The sequence below is a fragment of the Mustela putorius genome, unplaced genomic scaffold, assembly GCF_011764305.1.
Source record: "Mustela putorius furo isolate JIRA1106 unplaced genomic scaffold, ASM1176430v1.1 tig00000083_pilon_pilon_pilon, whole genome shotgun sequence".
Classification (NCBI taxonomy): Eukaryota; Metazoa; Chordata; class Mammalia; order Carnivora; family Mustelidae; genus Mustela; species Mustela putorius.
Genome location: NW_025421273.1, coordinates 14,704,791 through 14,722,122, shown reverse-complemented (window position 1 = coordinate 14,722,122; position 17,332 = coordinate 14,704,791). Strand labels below are relative to the sequence as shown.

At 47.3% G+C, this 17,332-nt stretch overlaps 1 protein-coding gene across 1 annotated transcript in view; it reads right to left on the bottom strand.

Moving 5' to 3' along the window:
* LOC101671390 (epididymis-specific alpha-mannosidase-like) overlaps positions 1–16,023 on the bottom strand; it is a 46,670-nt gene extending 30,647 nt beyond the window's left edge. Inside the window, exons 1-5 of the mRNA XM_045077037.1 lie at positions 15,886–16,023; positions 13,843–13,989; positions 3,896–4,001; positions 945–1,117; positions 81–169 (exon numbers count right to left, since the gene is read on the bottom strand). Coding sequence (XP_044932972.1) covers positions 81–169; positions 945–1,117; positions 3,896–4,001; positions 13,843–13,989; positions 15,886–16,023 — 653 coding nt within the window. The remainder of the gene's footprint in view (positions 1–80; positions 170–944; positions 1,118–3,895; positions 4,002–13,842; positions 13,990–15,885) is intronic.
* Between the last annotated feature and the right edge of the window lie 1,309 nt (positions 16,024–17,332).

Sequence of the window (17,332 nt, the reverse complement as noted above, 5' to 3'; positions counted from 1 at the left end):
GGGTGGATGGGAGGGTGGGCTGTGTCTCTGGTAATAGAGGGAGAGTGCCTAGAACACAGGCCGCCCCGGGAGGTGCTCACGAGCAGTAGCTGTACTGGTCCAAGACGTGCGTGAAGATCTCCTGCTTAGCCGCCAGGGATGGGGACCCTCGCCACACAAACTGTAGGCCCTGCAAATTCCAAGGGAACAGAGTAAAGGCCCAGGGGCAACACAGCTGCCATGGTTCCGCCTCCCCCAACCCCACCTGGGCCTCCCTCCAGGTTTCAGGACTCCATCCCCTCTGCGGGCTCCTCTTGACACCCTCAGACTCCCCACAGTCACATATGGTGGTGGAAACTGCCCTTCAGAAGGAGCCAGCCTGCTCCTGCACCCTTCCACCTCCAGCAGCACTGTCTCTGCCAAGGCCCGCTAGAGAAGCTCATTCTGGCTCTGCTTGAATACCTCCTGGCACAGGGAGCTGCCTGCCTCTTACAAAGCCTGCAGTCTGTTGCTTCATTGCCCTCATGGTTAGAACCTGGTCTGGGTCACAAAGGAGGGAGAATTCCTGCTTCTATTAAGAACTAGCCAGTGAGACGTTGGGACCACAGGCATGTTCCCTGATTCTTCTGTGCCTCAGTTTCTGCGTGAGAGAAAAGTGGAGGCCCCACCCAGCCCAATGCAGCACACAGTCAGCTGCAGGAGACATGTGCAGATGTGGAAAGGGAGCTCAGTGTGCAGCGTGGACTGCCGTGGGGCTCAGGACGATGTTGCTTCTCTCACCCACTAGAGCCCAAGTCCACCTTTGTCTGCTGCTGCCCACGGCAGCCTGCATTTGTCTCAGACCACTCTTGCCTGAGTCATGCTGGAGAGAATACTCGTTCCTCCAGGAGCATGGGAGCAGGCCCTGCACAAAGAGGGATAAAGGGAGTGGCCAGAGACAGCAGCGCATGTGGCTCATGACTCACTTGGTTTTTCTGCATGGCACCCTTCAGGTCATAGTCGATCCGGGAGATGACGTGGGCGTAGAAACCCGCCAGGGCAAATAGGGTGGGGGTCGTGGCAGAGGCGCCAAAGGGGTCGACTTGCCAGGAGAACCGTGGCCGGATCCCAAAGGTTTCATATAAGAACCCGTGTCCTTCTGCAAAGAGAGCACCGCCTTGCTGGTGACAGGAGGGGGCCCCTTGCCACCTGCTCGCTCAGGGTCCCTGCCCTTCCATGGGGCTAGAGTGTCATCTGGGGCTGGGCTGCAGGAGATCCTAACACTGAGGGGGCCATACCAGGATTCCCCGATGTTTCCTTTACTCGTTCATGATGTTAGAGTCACCACATGGGCCTGAGCCATTCCAGAGGACCCCAGGCCTGTTGGACAGAGCCATGAACAGAGCAGAGGCCAGGCCAAGTCAAGAGGGATGAGTGCTGGCAGGCGTCAGTGGCTGAGAAGTTCGAGGTGTGATGCACCCAGGAGTTGATGAGGACAAACCAGGGTGCACGGACCTAACACAGGACTCCTGCTGGCCCTCAGGGACAGCAGGGGGAAGACGCAGAGAGTGCGCAAGAAGTAGAGGAGACCAGGAGGGAGCAGCAGAGGTGAGGAAAGATCTGGGGATTGTGGGTCAGGGATTATGAGGGAGTGGACAATAGCATCTCAGGAGAGAGGGCAGGTAGTACAAAGAAGAGCCCTCTCTATAGACAGGGAGCCAGAGCCAGGCAGACCTGATTGCTGCCTGTTCAGTATCCCCTTCTCCTGCACTCAGAGAATCCTCACTTTGTTCAGGGGGTGCCATCCCAACCCCAAAGGATGGATTGCCATTGGTCTCAGCTGCTCGTGGCGAGTTCATTCCCCTCTGGCAGATACTTGCTTTCTCAGCCTAGATGGAAGCCAGAGGTAGAGGTGGTCATGGACCCCAGTTAGAACCAAAAAGATGTGTGCCTTAAGCTTGGTTTGCTTTGGGGAAAGATTTCCCACCTTCATTAAAAACAGCAAGTCAGATTGGCTGAAGGAGAGAAGTGAGCTGGGAGAAATCGGAGGGGGAGATGAACCATAAGAGACTATAGACTCAGAAACAAACCGAGGGTTTTGGAGGGGTGGAGGTGGGGGGTTGGGTGTGCCTTGTAGTGGTTTTAAGGAGGGCACGTATTGCATGGAGGACTGGATGTGGTGCATAAACAATGAATCTTGGAACACGGAAAAAAATTAATTTAATTTAAAAGAAAAACAGCAAGTCAGGACAAATGTCCCTTTGTCCCTTTTCTGACTTGAGTGGGAATATATGCCAGTATGATGCCTGGAGCTGGGGAAGCTGTTGGGGACCAGCAGGGCAGGTACATAAGACACAGGGAAACATCAATGAGCTGCCCAAGGGGACCCCAAACCAACCCACCAGTGCAGTAGGGGACATGCCCTTAAGACTCAAGTCGCTGCTCCTCAGGTTCCTGGCTCTCTACCACAAAGCATCCCGAGCCCCAGATGAAGAGGTGATTATTGAAGGAAACTGCTAATTATCCCATGGAACGGTGTCCTCCTACTCCTTCTAGTCTCAGAATCCCACCCTCCCCCTCAGCTTCAGCAGGTGCAGAGTCCTTCAGTGAGACCATGCCTTCCAAGGCATGTGCCTTGCCCTGGCCAATAGGCTGTGAGCTCAGTGTCAGAGGCCATTCCCCAGCATCCCTTGAGGACCCTTCCGGTCACATGACAGAATCCTGGCCAATGGGACAGGAGAAGGAAGTTTGGCCTACACCCCCATAGCATTCCTGCAGATGAGAGACACCTTGGGGTAAGGGCTTGGGGGCCTGGCCTGTACCTACCAATAGACAACCCCTGGACCAGAGCTGCCCGGATGGTCACAGATGAATCTCTCCCTCCTGGCCAGACCTTTCCTTTCTCTGCACTGCGGCAGTGGCACCCCCACCCCTGACCCAAGCTGGGCTCTCCCCCTCGGGATGCGGGGGGTGGTGGTGCAGCTCTCGCTAGCGCACCTGCCGTAGTCCCACCTCTGTGGGGGGTCCCAGCTGGTGGGGGCCTGGCCCCTCAGTGAGCGGGAGGAGGGGGCGCAGCCACACTCAGCTTTCCCTGGTCACCGAGTGCTGCGGGCAGGTGTCTCTCCCCCCAGAGAAGTGTCAAGTCTCAGACTAAGGTGGGGGTGGGCGGCCTTCAAGGGCAGGATTACAGGGACCCCTCCATTCCCTCCCTCCCCGCGGACAGCCTGCGGGGTTCTGTCATGGCAAAGAGACATGTCAGAGCGAGGAGGAGGGCCCGTGCCTCTGCCCACCGACATGCTGGAAGACGGGTGGTGATGGCAGGGGTGGTGGCGGCGGTTGGGTGGGGTGTGGATGGGGGCAGTGCAGTCAGGACGCTGGTGGTAAGGACGTTGGAAGTGATGATGGTGGTCATCGTGATGGTGACACAGGTGGTGTACACAGTGCTATGGCTGTCAGTGTGGACGGAGGGGGGAGTTGTTGATACAGGTGGTGGCCTGAGTAATGGAGGCAGAGAGGGGGGCCTCACTGGTGCAGGTGGTGCTTTGTGTACTGGTGGGGATGGCAGAGATGACGTCTAACCCTCACTGTTTATCTCCTGGGAGCCACGGCTCCACTTCATGTGCCCCAAGAAATTGTCCCAATTTGATCCTCACAAGTACCCTGTGAGGGAGGCTGTGCCATCAAACTCCTTTGGGCCATGAGGAAAGGGAGGTCCAGGGAGGGGATGTCCCTTGCCCAGAGTCCTGGGGCTGGGAATTCGCAGACACAGGATAGACCCAGGCCATCTGGTCTCAAGACCACGCACCACACCCCTGCACTCACGTGGCTGCAGTGTCCTGCTCAGAGGGAAAGACTGGTCCAGAGCTGGGGCTCAAGAACCAGTCCCAGTGTGTTTGGAGGCCCCAGGATAACCTGAGGTGGGAAAGGGGGACCTAACCTGTGAGCTGCAGAATCTGGTCATCAAAGTGGGTCACGGCCTCGTCATGCATGACCTGGCCCCCGATGACAAACTCCAGGCGTCTTGTGGCCAGGAGATGGCGGACCTTGGTGACAAGCAGAGAGAACAAAGCCAGGTTAGAACCCCAGAGTTGGGCTAGGTCTGTGGGGACATGCCTCCAGTGTCTCATGGTGCCTTCCTCCACACTCACATGTGCTTTCATTCTGCAAGAGAATCAGGTCAGACCTGCCTCCCAACATCCACGCCAGCGCCTGGCCCATGGCTGCTACTTGATCTGTGTTACCTCCACCTGAAACTACCTGTAGCTCTGTCTCTACTTCTGTCTCTACCACCTTGTTTACCTTTTCTTCTGTCTCCATGTCTGTATCTATATCTGTTAAATTACACTGATGAAATACTTCAGAAGTATCAAAAACTTGCAAGAACTGTGCAAACAGCTCCCATGGATCCCTTCCCCAGTTTTATTCATTGCGAACCTTCTTTACCTTTTTGCCATAGCACCCCCCCATCTTTTTATAGCTTGGTATGATTTTCTCTAAGCCATTCGAAAGTAACAGTTGGACATAACATACCTGCTCCCTATTCCTTCACTGTGTGTTTTGTCAGGACGGGGTAATTAGAGCCATAGTATAATTCTAAAAATTAGGACATTTATCATTAATGCAACACTGTAGCTAATCCAGATTTCATCCAAATGTTCCCAGTTGTTCAATGAATGCCCTGTTAACAGGTGTGGGTTTAGTGCAGGTTGGGGTCTTGACTCCCCTGTCATGTCTCATCATTGTCCTGTATTCTCAACACTTCTTCAGCTGCTATGTCTTCTCGATTGACTTGATCATGTCAGGAATTACAGGCTAGGGATTTTAAGGAGTGGTCTTCTGCTTATGTTGTCTCATGATTGACTGGTAAGTATTTTTTCAAAGGTTTTAAAAATTTAAATTCAATTAATCATACTATTATGTATTATTAGTTTGAGAGGAAGAGGTCAGTGAGTCATCAATATTTTTTATATTTATTTTTTATTTATTTTCAGTGTTCCAGAATTCAGTGCTTATGCACCACACCCAGTGCTCCATGCAATACTTGCCCTCCATAATACCCACAACCAGGCTCACCCACCTCCCACCCTCCTTCCCTCCAAAACTCTCAATTTGTTTCTCAGAGTCCACAGTCTCTCGTGCTTCATCTCCCCCTCCAATTTCCCCCAGCTCACTTCTCCTCTCCATCTCCCCCTTGTCCTCCGTGTTCTTCCTTGTGCACCACAAATGAAGGAAACCATATGAAAATTGAGTCTCTTTCCTTGACTTATTCCACTCAGTGTAATCTCTTCCAGTCCCATCCATGTTGATAAAAAAAGTTGTACCCCTGGGGATAAAAATATATGTTTATAAAAAATAAAAAATTATTAAAAAAAAGTTGGGTATTCATCCTTTCTGATGGAGGCATAATAATCCACTGTATATATGGACCATGTCTTCTTTATCCATTTGTCTGTTGAAGGGCATCTTGGCTCTTTCCACAGTTTGGTGACCCTGGCCATTGCTGCTATGCACATTGGTACAGATGGCCCTTCTTTTCACCACATTTGTATCTTTGGGGTAAATACCCAGGAGTGCAATGGCAGGGTCATAGGGAAGCTCTATTTTTCATTTCTTGAGGAATCTCCACTCTGTTCTCCAAAGTGGCTGCACCAACTTCATTCCCACCAAAAGTGTAAGAGGGTTTACCTTTCTCCACATCCTCTCCAACACATGTTGTTTCCTGTCTTGTTAATTTTGGCCATTCTAACTGGTGTAAGGTGGTATCTGAATGTGGTTTTAATTTGAATCTCCCTGATGGCTAGTGATGATGAACACTTTTTCATGTGTCTCTTAGCCATTTGTATGTCGTCTTTGGAGAAGTGTCTGCTCATGTCTTCTGCCCATTTTTTGACATGATTATCTGTTTTGTGTGTGTTAAATTTGACTAGCTCCTTATAGATCTTGGATTCTGTACTGTCATTTGCAAATATCTTCTCCCATTTTGGGGGTTGCCTCTTTGTTTTGTTGACTGTTTCCTCTGCTGTGCAGAAGCTTTTCATTTTCGCTTTTGTTTCCTCTGCCTTTGGAGACATGTCTTGAAAGATGTTGCTGTGGCCAGTGTCAAAGAGGTTATTGCCTATTTTCTCCTCTAGGATTTTGATAGATTCCTGCCTCACATTGAGGTCTTTTATCCATTACAAGTTTATCTTTGTGTATGGTGTAAGAGAATGGTTGAGTTTCAATCTTCTACACATAGCTGTCCAATTTTCCCAACACTTTTCATTAAAGAGACTCTCTTTTTTCCACTGGCTTTTCCCCCCCTGCTTTATCGAAGATTATTTGATGTTAGAGTTGTGGGTCCATATCTGGGCTCTCTACTCTGTTCCACTGGTCTATGTGTCTGTTTTTGTGCCAGTACCATGCTGTCTTGGTGATCACAGCTTTGTAATAAAGCTTGAAATCAGGCAATGTGATGCCCCCACTTTTGTTTTTCTTTTTCAACATTTCCTTAGCAATTCGGGGTCTCTTCTGGTTCCATACAAATTTCAGGATTGTTTGTTCCAGCACTTTGAAAAATACTGGTGGAATTTTGATTGGAACGGCATGGAAAGTATAGATTGTTCTAGGCAGTATAGACATTTTAACAATGTTTGTTCTTCTGATCCATGAGCATGGAATGGTCTTCCATCTTTTTGTGTCTTCTTCAATTTCTTTCATGAGTGTTCTGTAGTTCCTCTCTACCTCTTTGGTTAGGTTTATTCCCAGGTATCTTATGGATCTTGGTGCTACAGTAAATGGAAATTGATTCTCTAATTTCCCTTTCTATATTTTCATTGTTAGTGTTTAAGAAAGCAACTGATTTCTGTGCATTGATTTTGTATCCTGCTCCATTACTGAATTGCTGTATGAGTTCTAGTGGTTTAGGGGTGGAGTCTTTTGGGTTTTCCATATAAAGTATCATGTCATCTGTGAAGAGAGAGTTTGACTTCTTCATTGCCAATGTGAATACCTTTTATTTCTCTTTGTTGTCTGATTGCTGTTGGTAGGACTTCTAATACTATGTTGAACAACAGTGGCGAGAATGGACATCCTTGTCATGTTCCTGAGCTCAACGGGAAGGCTGTCAGCGTTTCCCCATTGAAGATGATATTTGCTGTGGGATTTTCATAGATAGCTTTCACGAAGTTGAGGAATGTTCTCTCTATCCCTATACTCTGAAATGTTTTAGTCAGGAATAGATGCTGCATCTTGTCAAATGCTTTTTCTGCATCAATTGAGAGGACCAAGTTGTTCTTCTCTCTTCTCTTATTGATTTGTTCTATTATATTAACTGATTTGCAAATGTTGAACCATGCTTGCATCGCAGGGATAAATCCCATCTGGTCATGGTGGATAATCTTTTCAATGTTTTTTATTTTTTATTTTTTATTTCTTTTCAGCTTAACAGTATGCATTGTTTTTGCACCACACCCAGTGCTCCATGCTTTCTGTGCCCTCTCTAATACCCACCCCCTGGTTTCCCCAACCTCCCACCCCCTGCCCCTTCAAAACCCTCAGATTGTTTTTCAGAGTCCATAGTCTCTCATGGTTCACCTCCCCTTCCAATTTCTCTCAACTCCCTTCTCCTCTCCATCTCCCCTTGTCCTCCATGCTATTTGTTATGCTCCACAAATAAGTGAAACCATATGATAATTGACTCTCTCTGCTTGACTTATTTCACTCAGCATAATCTCAATGTACTGTTGAATCCTATAGCTAGGATCTTGTTGAGAATCTAAGCATCCATATTCATCAGGGATATTGGTCTGAAATTCTCCTTTTTGGTGGGGTCTTTGCCTGGCTTGGGAATCAGGGTAATGCTGGCTTCATAAAAAGAGTCTGGAAGTTTTCCTTCTGCTTCAGTTTTTTTGAAACAACTTCAGGAGAATAGGTAGTATTTCTCTTTGCAAGTTTGGTAGTATTCCCCAGGGAGTCCTGGGCTCTTGTTTTTTGGGAGGTTTTTGACCACTGCTTCAATCTCATTACTTGATATTGGTCTATTCAGGTTGTCAATTTCTTCCTTATTCAGTTTTAGAAGTTTATAGGTTTCCAGGAATGCACCCATTTCATCTAGGTTGCATAATTTATTGGCATATAACTGTTGATAATAAATTCTGATGATTGTTTCCATTTCCTTAGTGTTAGTCATGATCTCTCCCTTTTCATTCATAATTTTATTAATTTGGGTCCTCTCTCTTTTCTTTTTGATTAGTTTGGCCAATGGCGTATCAATCACATACTGGGTCCCAAATCAGGACTCAACCAATACCAAAAGATTCACATTATTCCCTGCATATTCTCAGACCACAGTGCTTTGAAACTGGAACTCAACCACAAGAAAAATTTTGAAGGAATTCAAACACCTGGAGGCTAAAGACCACCCTTCTTAAGAATGTTTGGATTAACCAGGAAATCAAAGAAGAACTTAAACAATTCATGGAAACCAATGAGAATGATGACACTTCTGTCCAAAACTATGGGATATAGCAAAGGCGGTCCTAAGGGGAAATACATAGCCATCCAAGCCTCCCTCAAAAAATTGAAAAATCCAAAATACACCAGCTCTCTTTACACCTTAAAGAACTAGAGAATCAACAACAAATTAAGCCAACCCTATGCACAAGAGGGGAAATAATTGAGATTAGAGCTGAGATCAATGAGATAGAAACCAGAGATACAGTAGAACCATTAATGAAAATAGAAGCTGGGTTTTTTTTAATGAGTCATTAATCTTATATAAGATCTAGTGCTCATTATATCACATGCCCTCCTTAATGCCCATCATCCTGCTACCACATCCCCCACCCCCTCCCCTCTAACAACCTTCAATTTGTTTCCTTTGATTAAGAGTCTCTTATGGTTTGTCTCCCTCTCTGCTTCTTTCTTGCTCTATATTTTCCTCTTACCCATGCTCCTCTGTTTTGTCTTAAATTCCACATATGAGTGATTCATATGATAATTGCCTTTATCTGACTGATTGATTTCATATAGCATAATACCCTCTAGTTCCACCCACATCATTTCAAATGGCAAGATTGCTTTTTTTTTTTGATGGCTGAGTAGTATTCCGTTGTGTATATATACCACACTTACTTATCCATTCATCTGTTGCTGGTTATCTGGGCTCTTTCCCTATTTTGGCTATTGTGGACATTGCTGCTATAAACACTGGGTGCACGTGACCCTTTGGATCACTACATTTGTAATCTTTAGGGTAAATACCCAGCAGTGCAATTGCTGGGTCATAGGGTAGTTCTATTTTCAAATTTTTGAGGAACCTCCATGCTGTTTCCCAGAGTGACTGCACCACCTTGCATTACCACCAACAGTGTAGGAGGGTTCCCCATTGTCTGCATCCTCATGAACATCTGTTGTTTCCTATCTTGTTAAGCTTAGCCATTCTGTCTGGTGTGAGGTGTTATCTCATTGTGGCTTTGATTTGTATTTTCCTAATGCTGAGTGATGCGCATATTTTCATGTGTCTGTTGGCCATTTGTATGTCTTTTTGGAGAAATGTCTGTTCATGTCTTCTGCCTATTTCTTGAATGGATTATTTGTTCTTTGGGTATGATAAGTTCTCTATAGATTTTGGATACTAACCTTTATGTGATATGTCATTTGCAGGTATCTTCTCCCATTCTGTCAGTTGCCTTTTGGTTTTGTTGACTGTTTCCCTTGCTGTGCAAAAGCTTTTTGTCTCAAAAAAAATTTTTTTGTCTGTTTTTTTATTGTGTTACATTAGTCACCATAAAATACATCACTCGTTTTTGAAGCATTGTTCCAAAATACATTGTTTATGTAAAACACCCACTGCTCCATGCAATACATGCCCTTCTTAATACCCACCACCAAACTCATGCATCCCCCCCAACCACTCCCCTCTAAAACCCTCAGTTTGATGGAGTCCCAGTAGTTCATTTTTGCCTTTGTGCATTTTTGCTTACCTTGCCTTTGGAGACGTGTCTAACAAGAAGTTGCTGCAGCGGAGGTTACAGAAGTTGGTTCCTGTGTTCTCCACTTTTGATGAATTTCTGTCTCGCATTTAAGGCTTTCATCTATTTTGGGTCTATTTTTGTGTATGGTGTATGGGAATGGTCCAGCTTCATTCTTCTGCATCTGGCTGTCCAATTTTCCTAACACCATTAACTGAATAGCCTGTCTTTTCTCTCTCTCTTTTTTTTTTTTTAAGATTTTTGCTTATTTATTTGACAGAGAGAGAGATCACAAGTAGGCGGAGAGAGAGAGGTGGAAGCAGGCTCCCTTTCAAGCAGAGAGCCTGATGTGGGACTCGATTCCAGGACCCTGAGATCATGACCTGAGCTGAAGGCAGGATCTTAACCCACTGAGCCACCCAGGCACCCTGGAATCTCTATTCTGTTTCATTGATCTATGTGTCTGTTTTTATGCCAGTACCATACTGTCTTGATGATTACACCTCTGTAATAGAGTTTAAATTCTGGAATTGTGATGCCACTAGGCTCACAGAACAAGTCCAAAAGTTTTCCTTCCGTTTCTATCTTTTGAAACCCCTTTAGAAGAACAGGTATTAGTTGTTCTTTAAATATTGGTAGAAATCCCCTGGAAAGCCATTCAGCCCTGGACTCTTGTTTATTGGGAGATTTTTTATTCAATTTCCTTGCCTGTTATGGGTCTGTTCGAGTTTTCTATTTCTTCCTGTTTCAGTCTGGTAGTTCATATGTTTCTAGAAATGCATCCATTTCTTCCTGATTGACTAATTTGTTGGTATATAGTTGTTCATAATATGTTCTTAGAATTGTATTTATTTGATGTTGGTTGTGATCTCTCCTCTTTTGTTAATGATTTTATTTATTTGGGTCCTTTCTCTTCTCTTTTTGGTGTGTCTGGCCAGGGATTTATCAATCTTAATTCTTTCAGAGAATCAGCTCCTAGTTTTGATCTGTTCTACTGTTCTTTTGGCTTCTAGTTCATTGATTTCTGCTCTAATCTTTATAAATTCTCTTCTGCTGGGTTTAGGCTTTATTTGGTTTTCTTTCTCCAGCCTCTTTAGGTGTAAGGTTAGCTTCTGTATTTGAGAACTTTCTTGTTTCTTGAGAAAGGCCTGTAGTGTTATATACTCCCCTCTTAGGACTGCCTTTGTTGCATCTCAAAGTTTTTGTTTTTGTTTTTGTTTCTAAATATTTTATTTATTTATTTGACAGAGAGAGAGGAAGAAAGAGAGCGAGAGCAAGAGAGAGGATATACAAATGGAGGTACTGGGAGAGGGAGAAGCAGGCTTCCCACAGAGGAGGGAGTCTGATGTGGGGCTCTGTCTCAGGACCCTGGGATCATGACCTGAGTCAAAGGCAGATGCTTAATGTCTGAGCCTCCCAGGTGCTCTGCATCTCAAAGGTTTTGAACAGTTGTGTTTTCATTTTTATTTGTTTCCATAATTTTTTAAAATCCTTCTTTAATTTCTTGGTTGACCCATTCGTTCTTTGCTAGGATGCTCTTTACCCTCCATGTTTTTAATTCTTTCCTTCTCCTCTCCATCTCCCCATGTCCTCCGTGTTATTCCTTATGCTCCACAAATAAGTGAATCCTTTGGATAATTGATTCTCTCTGCTTGACTTACTTCACTCAGCATAATCTCTTCCAGTCCCGTCCATGTTGATACAAAAGTTGGGTATTCTTTCTAAATTTCCTCCTGTGAGTAATTTCCCATTTCAAAGCATTGTGGTCTGAAAATTCACAGGGAATGATTTCATTTTTTTGGTACCAGTTGAGACCTCATTTGTGACCTGTTATGTGATCTATTCTAGAGATTGTTCCAGGTGTGTTCAGAAGAATGTGTATTCTCTTGCTTTAGGATGGAAGTCTCTGAATGTATCTGTGAAGTTCATCGGATCTAGTGAGTCATTCAAGGACCTTGTTTCCTTGCTAATCTTAGATGATCTGTCCATTGTAGTGAGGGAGTGTTCAAGTTGCCTACGATTACAGTATTATTATCTATGTGTTTCTTTAATTTTATTTTAATTGGTTTCTATAATTGGAGGCTCCTATGTTAGGGCATAAATATTTACAATGGTTAGATCTTCTTGCTGGATAGACACTTTAATTATAATATAGTGTCTTTCCTCAATTCTCATTACAGTCTTTGGTTTAAAATCTAATTTATCAGATATAAGGATTGTCACCCCAGCTTTCTTTTGATGTCCATTAGCATGATAGATGGTTTTCCATGATTTCCATGATAGATAGATTTCCATGATAGATGGTTTCCCTCTCACTTTTTTCTTTTTTTTTTTTTAAGATTTTATTTATTTATTTGACAGACAGAGATCACAAGTAGGCAGAGAGGCAGGCAGAGAGTGAGGGAGAGGCAGGATCCCTGCTGAGCAGAGAGCCCGATGTGGGGCTCGATCCCAGCATCCTGGGATCATGACCTGAGCCAAAGGCAGAGGCTTTAACCCACTGAGCCACCCAGGCAGCCCCTCCCTCTCACTTTCAATCTGGAGATGACTCACAGTCTAAAATGAGTCTCTTGCACACACAACATATCAATAGGTCTTGCTTTTTTGGCTAATAAGTATTTTTAAAATAAATGAAGGAATGGAGGGATGGAGGCATGGGCAGTAGGGAGAGAGAGTGGTGGTGAGTCCTGTACACTCTTTGGAGACTGTAGTTTCCATTTGTTTTCAGTACTGTCAGGGTCATGATTATTTACTCCAGGAGGATTGAATGGGCTCCTGTTGCATACTGTTTTACAGGAGCACCTACCACATCCCAGGCACTTTCCAGGCACTGGGGGTTCATAGGAACAAGTAGAGAAATGTCCCTGCTTCCAGGGAGCCATATCAAAAGTGGTCTCCCCAGGACTCTGGTGGGTCACATTGCCCCTCAAGGATGAAGAGAGACAGTTGGGTTTGGGGTGTCAATGTAGAGAGCAGCCCACCCCCAGGACACCCTGAGATACCCGCTTCACTCAGACCTGCCTGGCTCAGTGTCCCACCTATCCTGTATCAGCTGTGCAACCACAGGCCATTCACCTGCCCTCTCTGAACCAGGACCATCTATGCAGCATGGAGTAACTTTCCCCACTATATACTCTATTGGGAGGATGTGGTGATGTGGACCGTAAGAAGTAGAGACCAGTGCCTGGCAGATGCCCAGTGCCCATAGCATGCAAGGCTCCTCCTTATGACTCCACAAGGTACAGGTTCAAGACACCCCTTAGGTGAGATGTGGTGACCTCTTCTCTTTACCTTCTCACTTTGCCACTTGGGCAGTCTCTCACCTCCCTGTTCCTCATGTTCAGTGACTGTTATGAAGGAAGGAGAATGCCAGGGAGAGGACCAGGTCCACAGTGTCCTCCAAGGTGCCCATGTCCCGCATTCATCAGAACCCAGGATATCTGAGGAAGGGGAGGTCACTCCCATTTGCACAGGCAGGACCTGCAGCTCACAGAATGCACCCCTGCCTGAGGTAGAAGTTTCAGGCTATCCCCCATGAAGACCTGCTTCCCAGGGCCTCTCTGAACCTGTGCCCCATGATGTCTTCTGCGGCCCACTTTAAATGCAGACAATGGAAAACCCTAGGCAGGGTGGTCAGCTGTGAGCCACGGGCCATGCAGATGGTAGGTGAAGAGGGAGGTGGGAGTCTGAAGAGACTCCATTCCACACCTGACGAGTGCAGGGCTGACTTGTTAGAGCGCCATTTCACACCAACAGCTACAAAGGCAGATAAAACCAAACCTGTCTTTTGGGCTGGGCTGAGCACAAACCTGAGCTAAACAAGTCATGTGAAGTGCCCAGTGAACCTGGTCTGGGAGTTTCAGGCCACACATCCTTGGACACGGAGCTTCCCTGCTTCGGTATCCCTCCCAGAGGCCCTTGCAGACCACAGTACCTGGCGTTTCTGCCTGTCCGAAGCGATGCCATCCCACCACAGCCGGAAGTATTCCTGCTCCACAGCAATGAAGCGGCGATGCTTCTGGAGCATGAGCTCCTGCACCACGGAGGTGTAGACATTGGCAGCATAGGCCCACGGGCTTTCCTGTGGAGGGAGCACCCCATCACACCAGCACCCATGGAGGGTCCCAGAGGCTTGACCCCAAGGATCTAGTACTAAAATCCCAGTAGCACAGGTCCCTGGGCCCCATCACTCCCTGTGGGTTTTTGTCCTGGGATCTTCCTCTCTTCCTCCTATACCACTTCAACAGAGACACACAGGGACTGCTCTGTGCTGGACATACAGTGCCTGCTGCCCTGAGACAGTGACATGGCTCTCTCCCCTCTGATGAGATCCTGCTGTTCTAGGGAGAGAGGTGATGTTCCAGACCATGACACAGGATGTGCCCAGGGGCTAGGGACGCCTTCCCTGAGGGGGCACGGTAGCTGGTCCTGGTGTTCCAGACCATGACATATGACATGCCTAGGGGACATGATAGCTGGCCCAAGGGTATAGTAGGGAGGCATCCAATGAAGCCACAGGATGACAGGGAGGTGGTCCAGGGACCCCACGGGGCCCGTCTGGGCTGAAATGAAGGGAGGTGATGATGAGATCTAAAGCTGAGAGGAGCTACCCCCAACCTCTCGATGGTCATGGGCATCGGCTGACCTGCCTCTCCCAGGCTGGAGGCTCCACAGGACCAGACATGGGTGTTTCCCATATGTGTTTCCAGGCTGATACATGGTGTTGCCCAGAGTGGCTGCTTAATGAAATGCAAAGATCCCTGGCCAGGGAGGCCTCAAAAATGGAGGTCATTCCTGGGTTCCCTTAGGCAAGTCACGAACCCTTGCTGGGCCTGTTTCCTCTTCTATAACTGAGGGTGACAAGCATGCTTCCCCACCATAAGCCATCTCCGCAGGCAGTAGTGTCCCCGGAGAGGCTGCCCAGTGCATCCCAGGACTGGACTCCTCTGTCCCCACCTCCAGCGTCAGATCTCTTGCTGCTTCCCTCTCCCATTGAAGTCCAGCTGCCTCTCAGTAACATCCGCAGAATAGTTATTGTATCCCTAATCCCAGAGAGTGCTTGTTCTCTTCTGGGTTTTCTTCCTGTTCCCACAAAAGAGCTGGAGGTGGCCTGGGTGATAATATACAGTCACCTGACCCAGGATCTTGAGCAAATCTTGGTCTCTTCCTGCTCCTTTTCCTGCATTCATTCCTTCTTGCATGCATTCATTCCTGTACTTCTTCATATCTGCATTCATTCATTCCTGTGTTCATTCATTCATTCATTTGAACATTCATTCATTTATTTGATCATTCATTCCTGCATATTCATTTGAATTCATTCATCCCTGCATTCATTCACTCAATCAGCAATAGCTGGTGCACCTCTTCTGTCTATCAGGGTGGTGAAACCATGCCAGGAAATATAATGTATGAAGCCCTTGGCCTGTGAAGCTAGCTTTCTGGTGGGGACAAGGGACTGACACCAAGCCCCCTACCAAACGTGCATGGAAAGAAGGAGGGGAAAGGAATAGGAGCACACATAGGGATGCCAGGAAGGCCCCACCAGAAAGTGTCTTTTGTGGAGCCACACACAGGATTGGGGGAGACTAGGCTTACTGGAGGAAGTCCTTCTGGGCAGAGGGAGCAGCCCATGCAAAGGGTCTGAGGCCTGTACCATCCAACAGAAGGGGGACATGGGGCTCAGAACAGGAACAGAGCCCACCCAAGGTGTCCCAGTCATGGACTGTGACCATGGCCTGAGTCAGGCCCATGTCTTTTCACCTAACTATCCCTAGCATGGATGGGGAAACTGAAGCCAGAGACTGGAGCCAAGCAGCCCAAGTGAGCCTCCCTGGTCTCCAGAGAGTTAGGTCATAACCCAGGCTGCTCCCTTGAGGATGTCAGCCAACACCAGACTTCAAACCCACCCTGGTATCTGGCAGGGAAAAAGAAGCTGAGCTCCAGGGATTCTGGGGGATGCTGAATGGGCACCTACCTGCACGGTGTGGATCCAGACCACATCCATGTGACTGTGGGGAACCACAAAGACCCTGATGGGCTTCATGGGCTGGGCCACCAGGAACCGCAGCAGTACCAGCTGCATGAGCACGGGAAGCCAGAGGGGCAGCCACATCCCAGTGGCAAGTGGGCAGGGGCAGCTGCTGGCCGTAACTTGTTGTCCACTGGCGACTGGTCCCCTAGCAGAGAACACCACTCCTGACCCATGAGGAGGCAAGGACAGGAGCAGGAGGAGTGGCACTCACAGCAGTGTTGTCACCTGAGCCAGAAGAGGGGGTGGCCCCTGGACATCACCATTCTGTGCTCCGCCCCCATCAGTAGTGTCTGGGCATTGATGTCAACTTTTTAAAATTTATTTTATTTAAATTCAATTATTTAACCTATAACATGCTGTCAGTTTCAGAAGAGGAGTTCAGTGACTCATCAGTTGCATATCACACCCAGTGATCATCATATCATGTGCCCACCTTGATGCCCATCACCCAGTTACCTCATCTCTCAACTCACCTCCCCTCCAGCAACCCGCAGTTTGTTCCTAGAGTTTTTCCTAGAGTCTTTTGGTTTGTCTTCCTCTCAGATTTCATCTTTTTTTATTTTTCCATACCTTCTGCTATGATCCTGTTTTTTTTTTTTTCTTAAATTCCACATATGAGTGAAATCCCATAATAATTGTCGTTCTCTGATTGACTTATTCAGCTCAGGATAAACCAGTGCTGTCCACTTCTCAGCAGATTCCCAAATATCATGTGCCCCAGAGCGGTGGTCATGGTGTGCTCTCCCCTAGAGCTTCGTCTGGAGGAAGCCAGCAGCGACGTCACGGGTCAAGCCAGCCATCTGTGCAGGGGACATGCAGGGAGGAGCTCTGTCCTGCCCACAACCAGCACCAGCTCAGCAGCCCTGTGAACTAACCACCAGCAAGTCGCTCCTCTGGCCCAGCCTCAGCTTCAGGAGTCCGTGCTGAACCCTCACTGCAACCTCAGGAAGGACAGGGAGCCAGAAACACCCAGCTAATCACTCCTGAATGCCTTGCCCCCAGAAACTCAGGTGCTAATGGGTGTTTAAGGCTGCTTGAAGTCACTAGTCCTCAAAACAATGCGAATTCTCTCTCCCCAGTGTCCAGTCAGTGACCAGGAGCCACCTGGGGGAAGGGATGGAGGAATCCTTTCCATAGGGTCCTGCTGGACCCTCTCAGCCTCCTTCCTCCCAGGACAAGCTCTCCTTCCATCAGAGGGTTTTGGGTTTGGAACCTGGGTCAGGTCTGGAACCTGGGCAAGGGATCCAGATTTGTCATTAGGGTGGCTACCCTTAGCATCCTGACTCATCGATCCTCATACCCCCAAAGAGGCCATGCAGACGGTGTGTGGTTCACCTGCCCATCTGTTTCCCCGCGAGGAGTGCCGTGTACTGTCACCTCCATGGCTGGC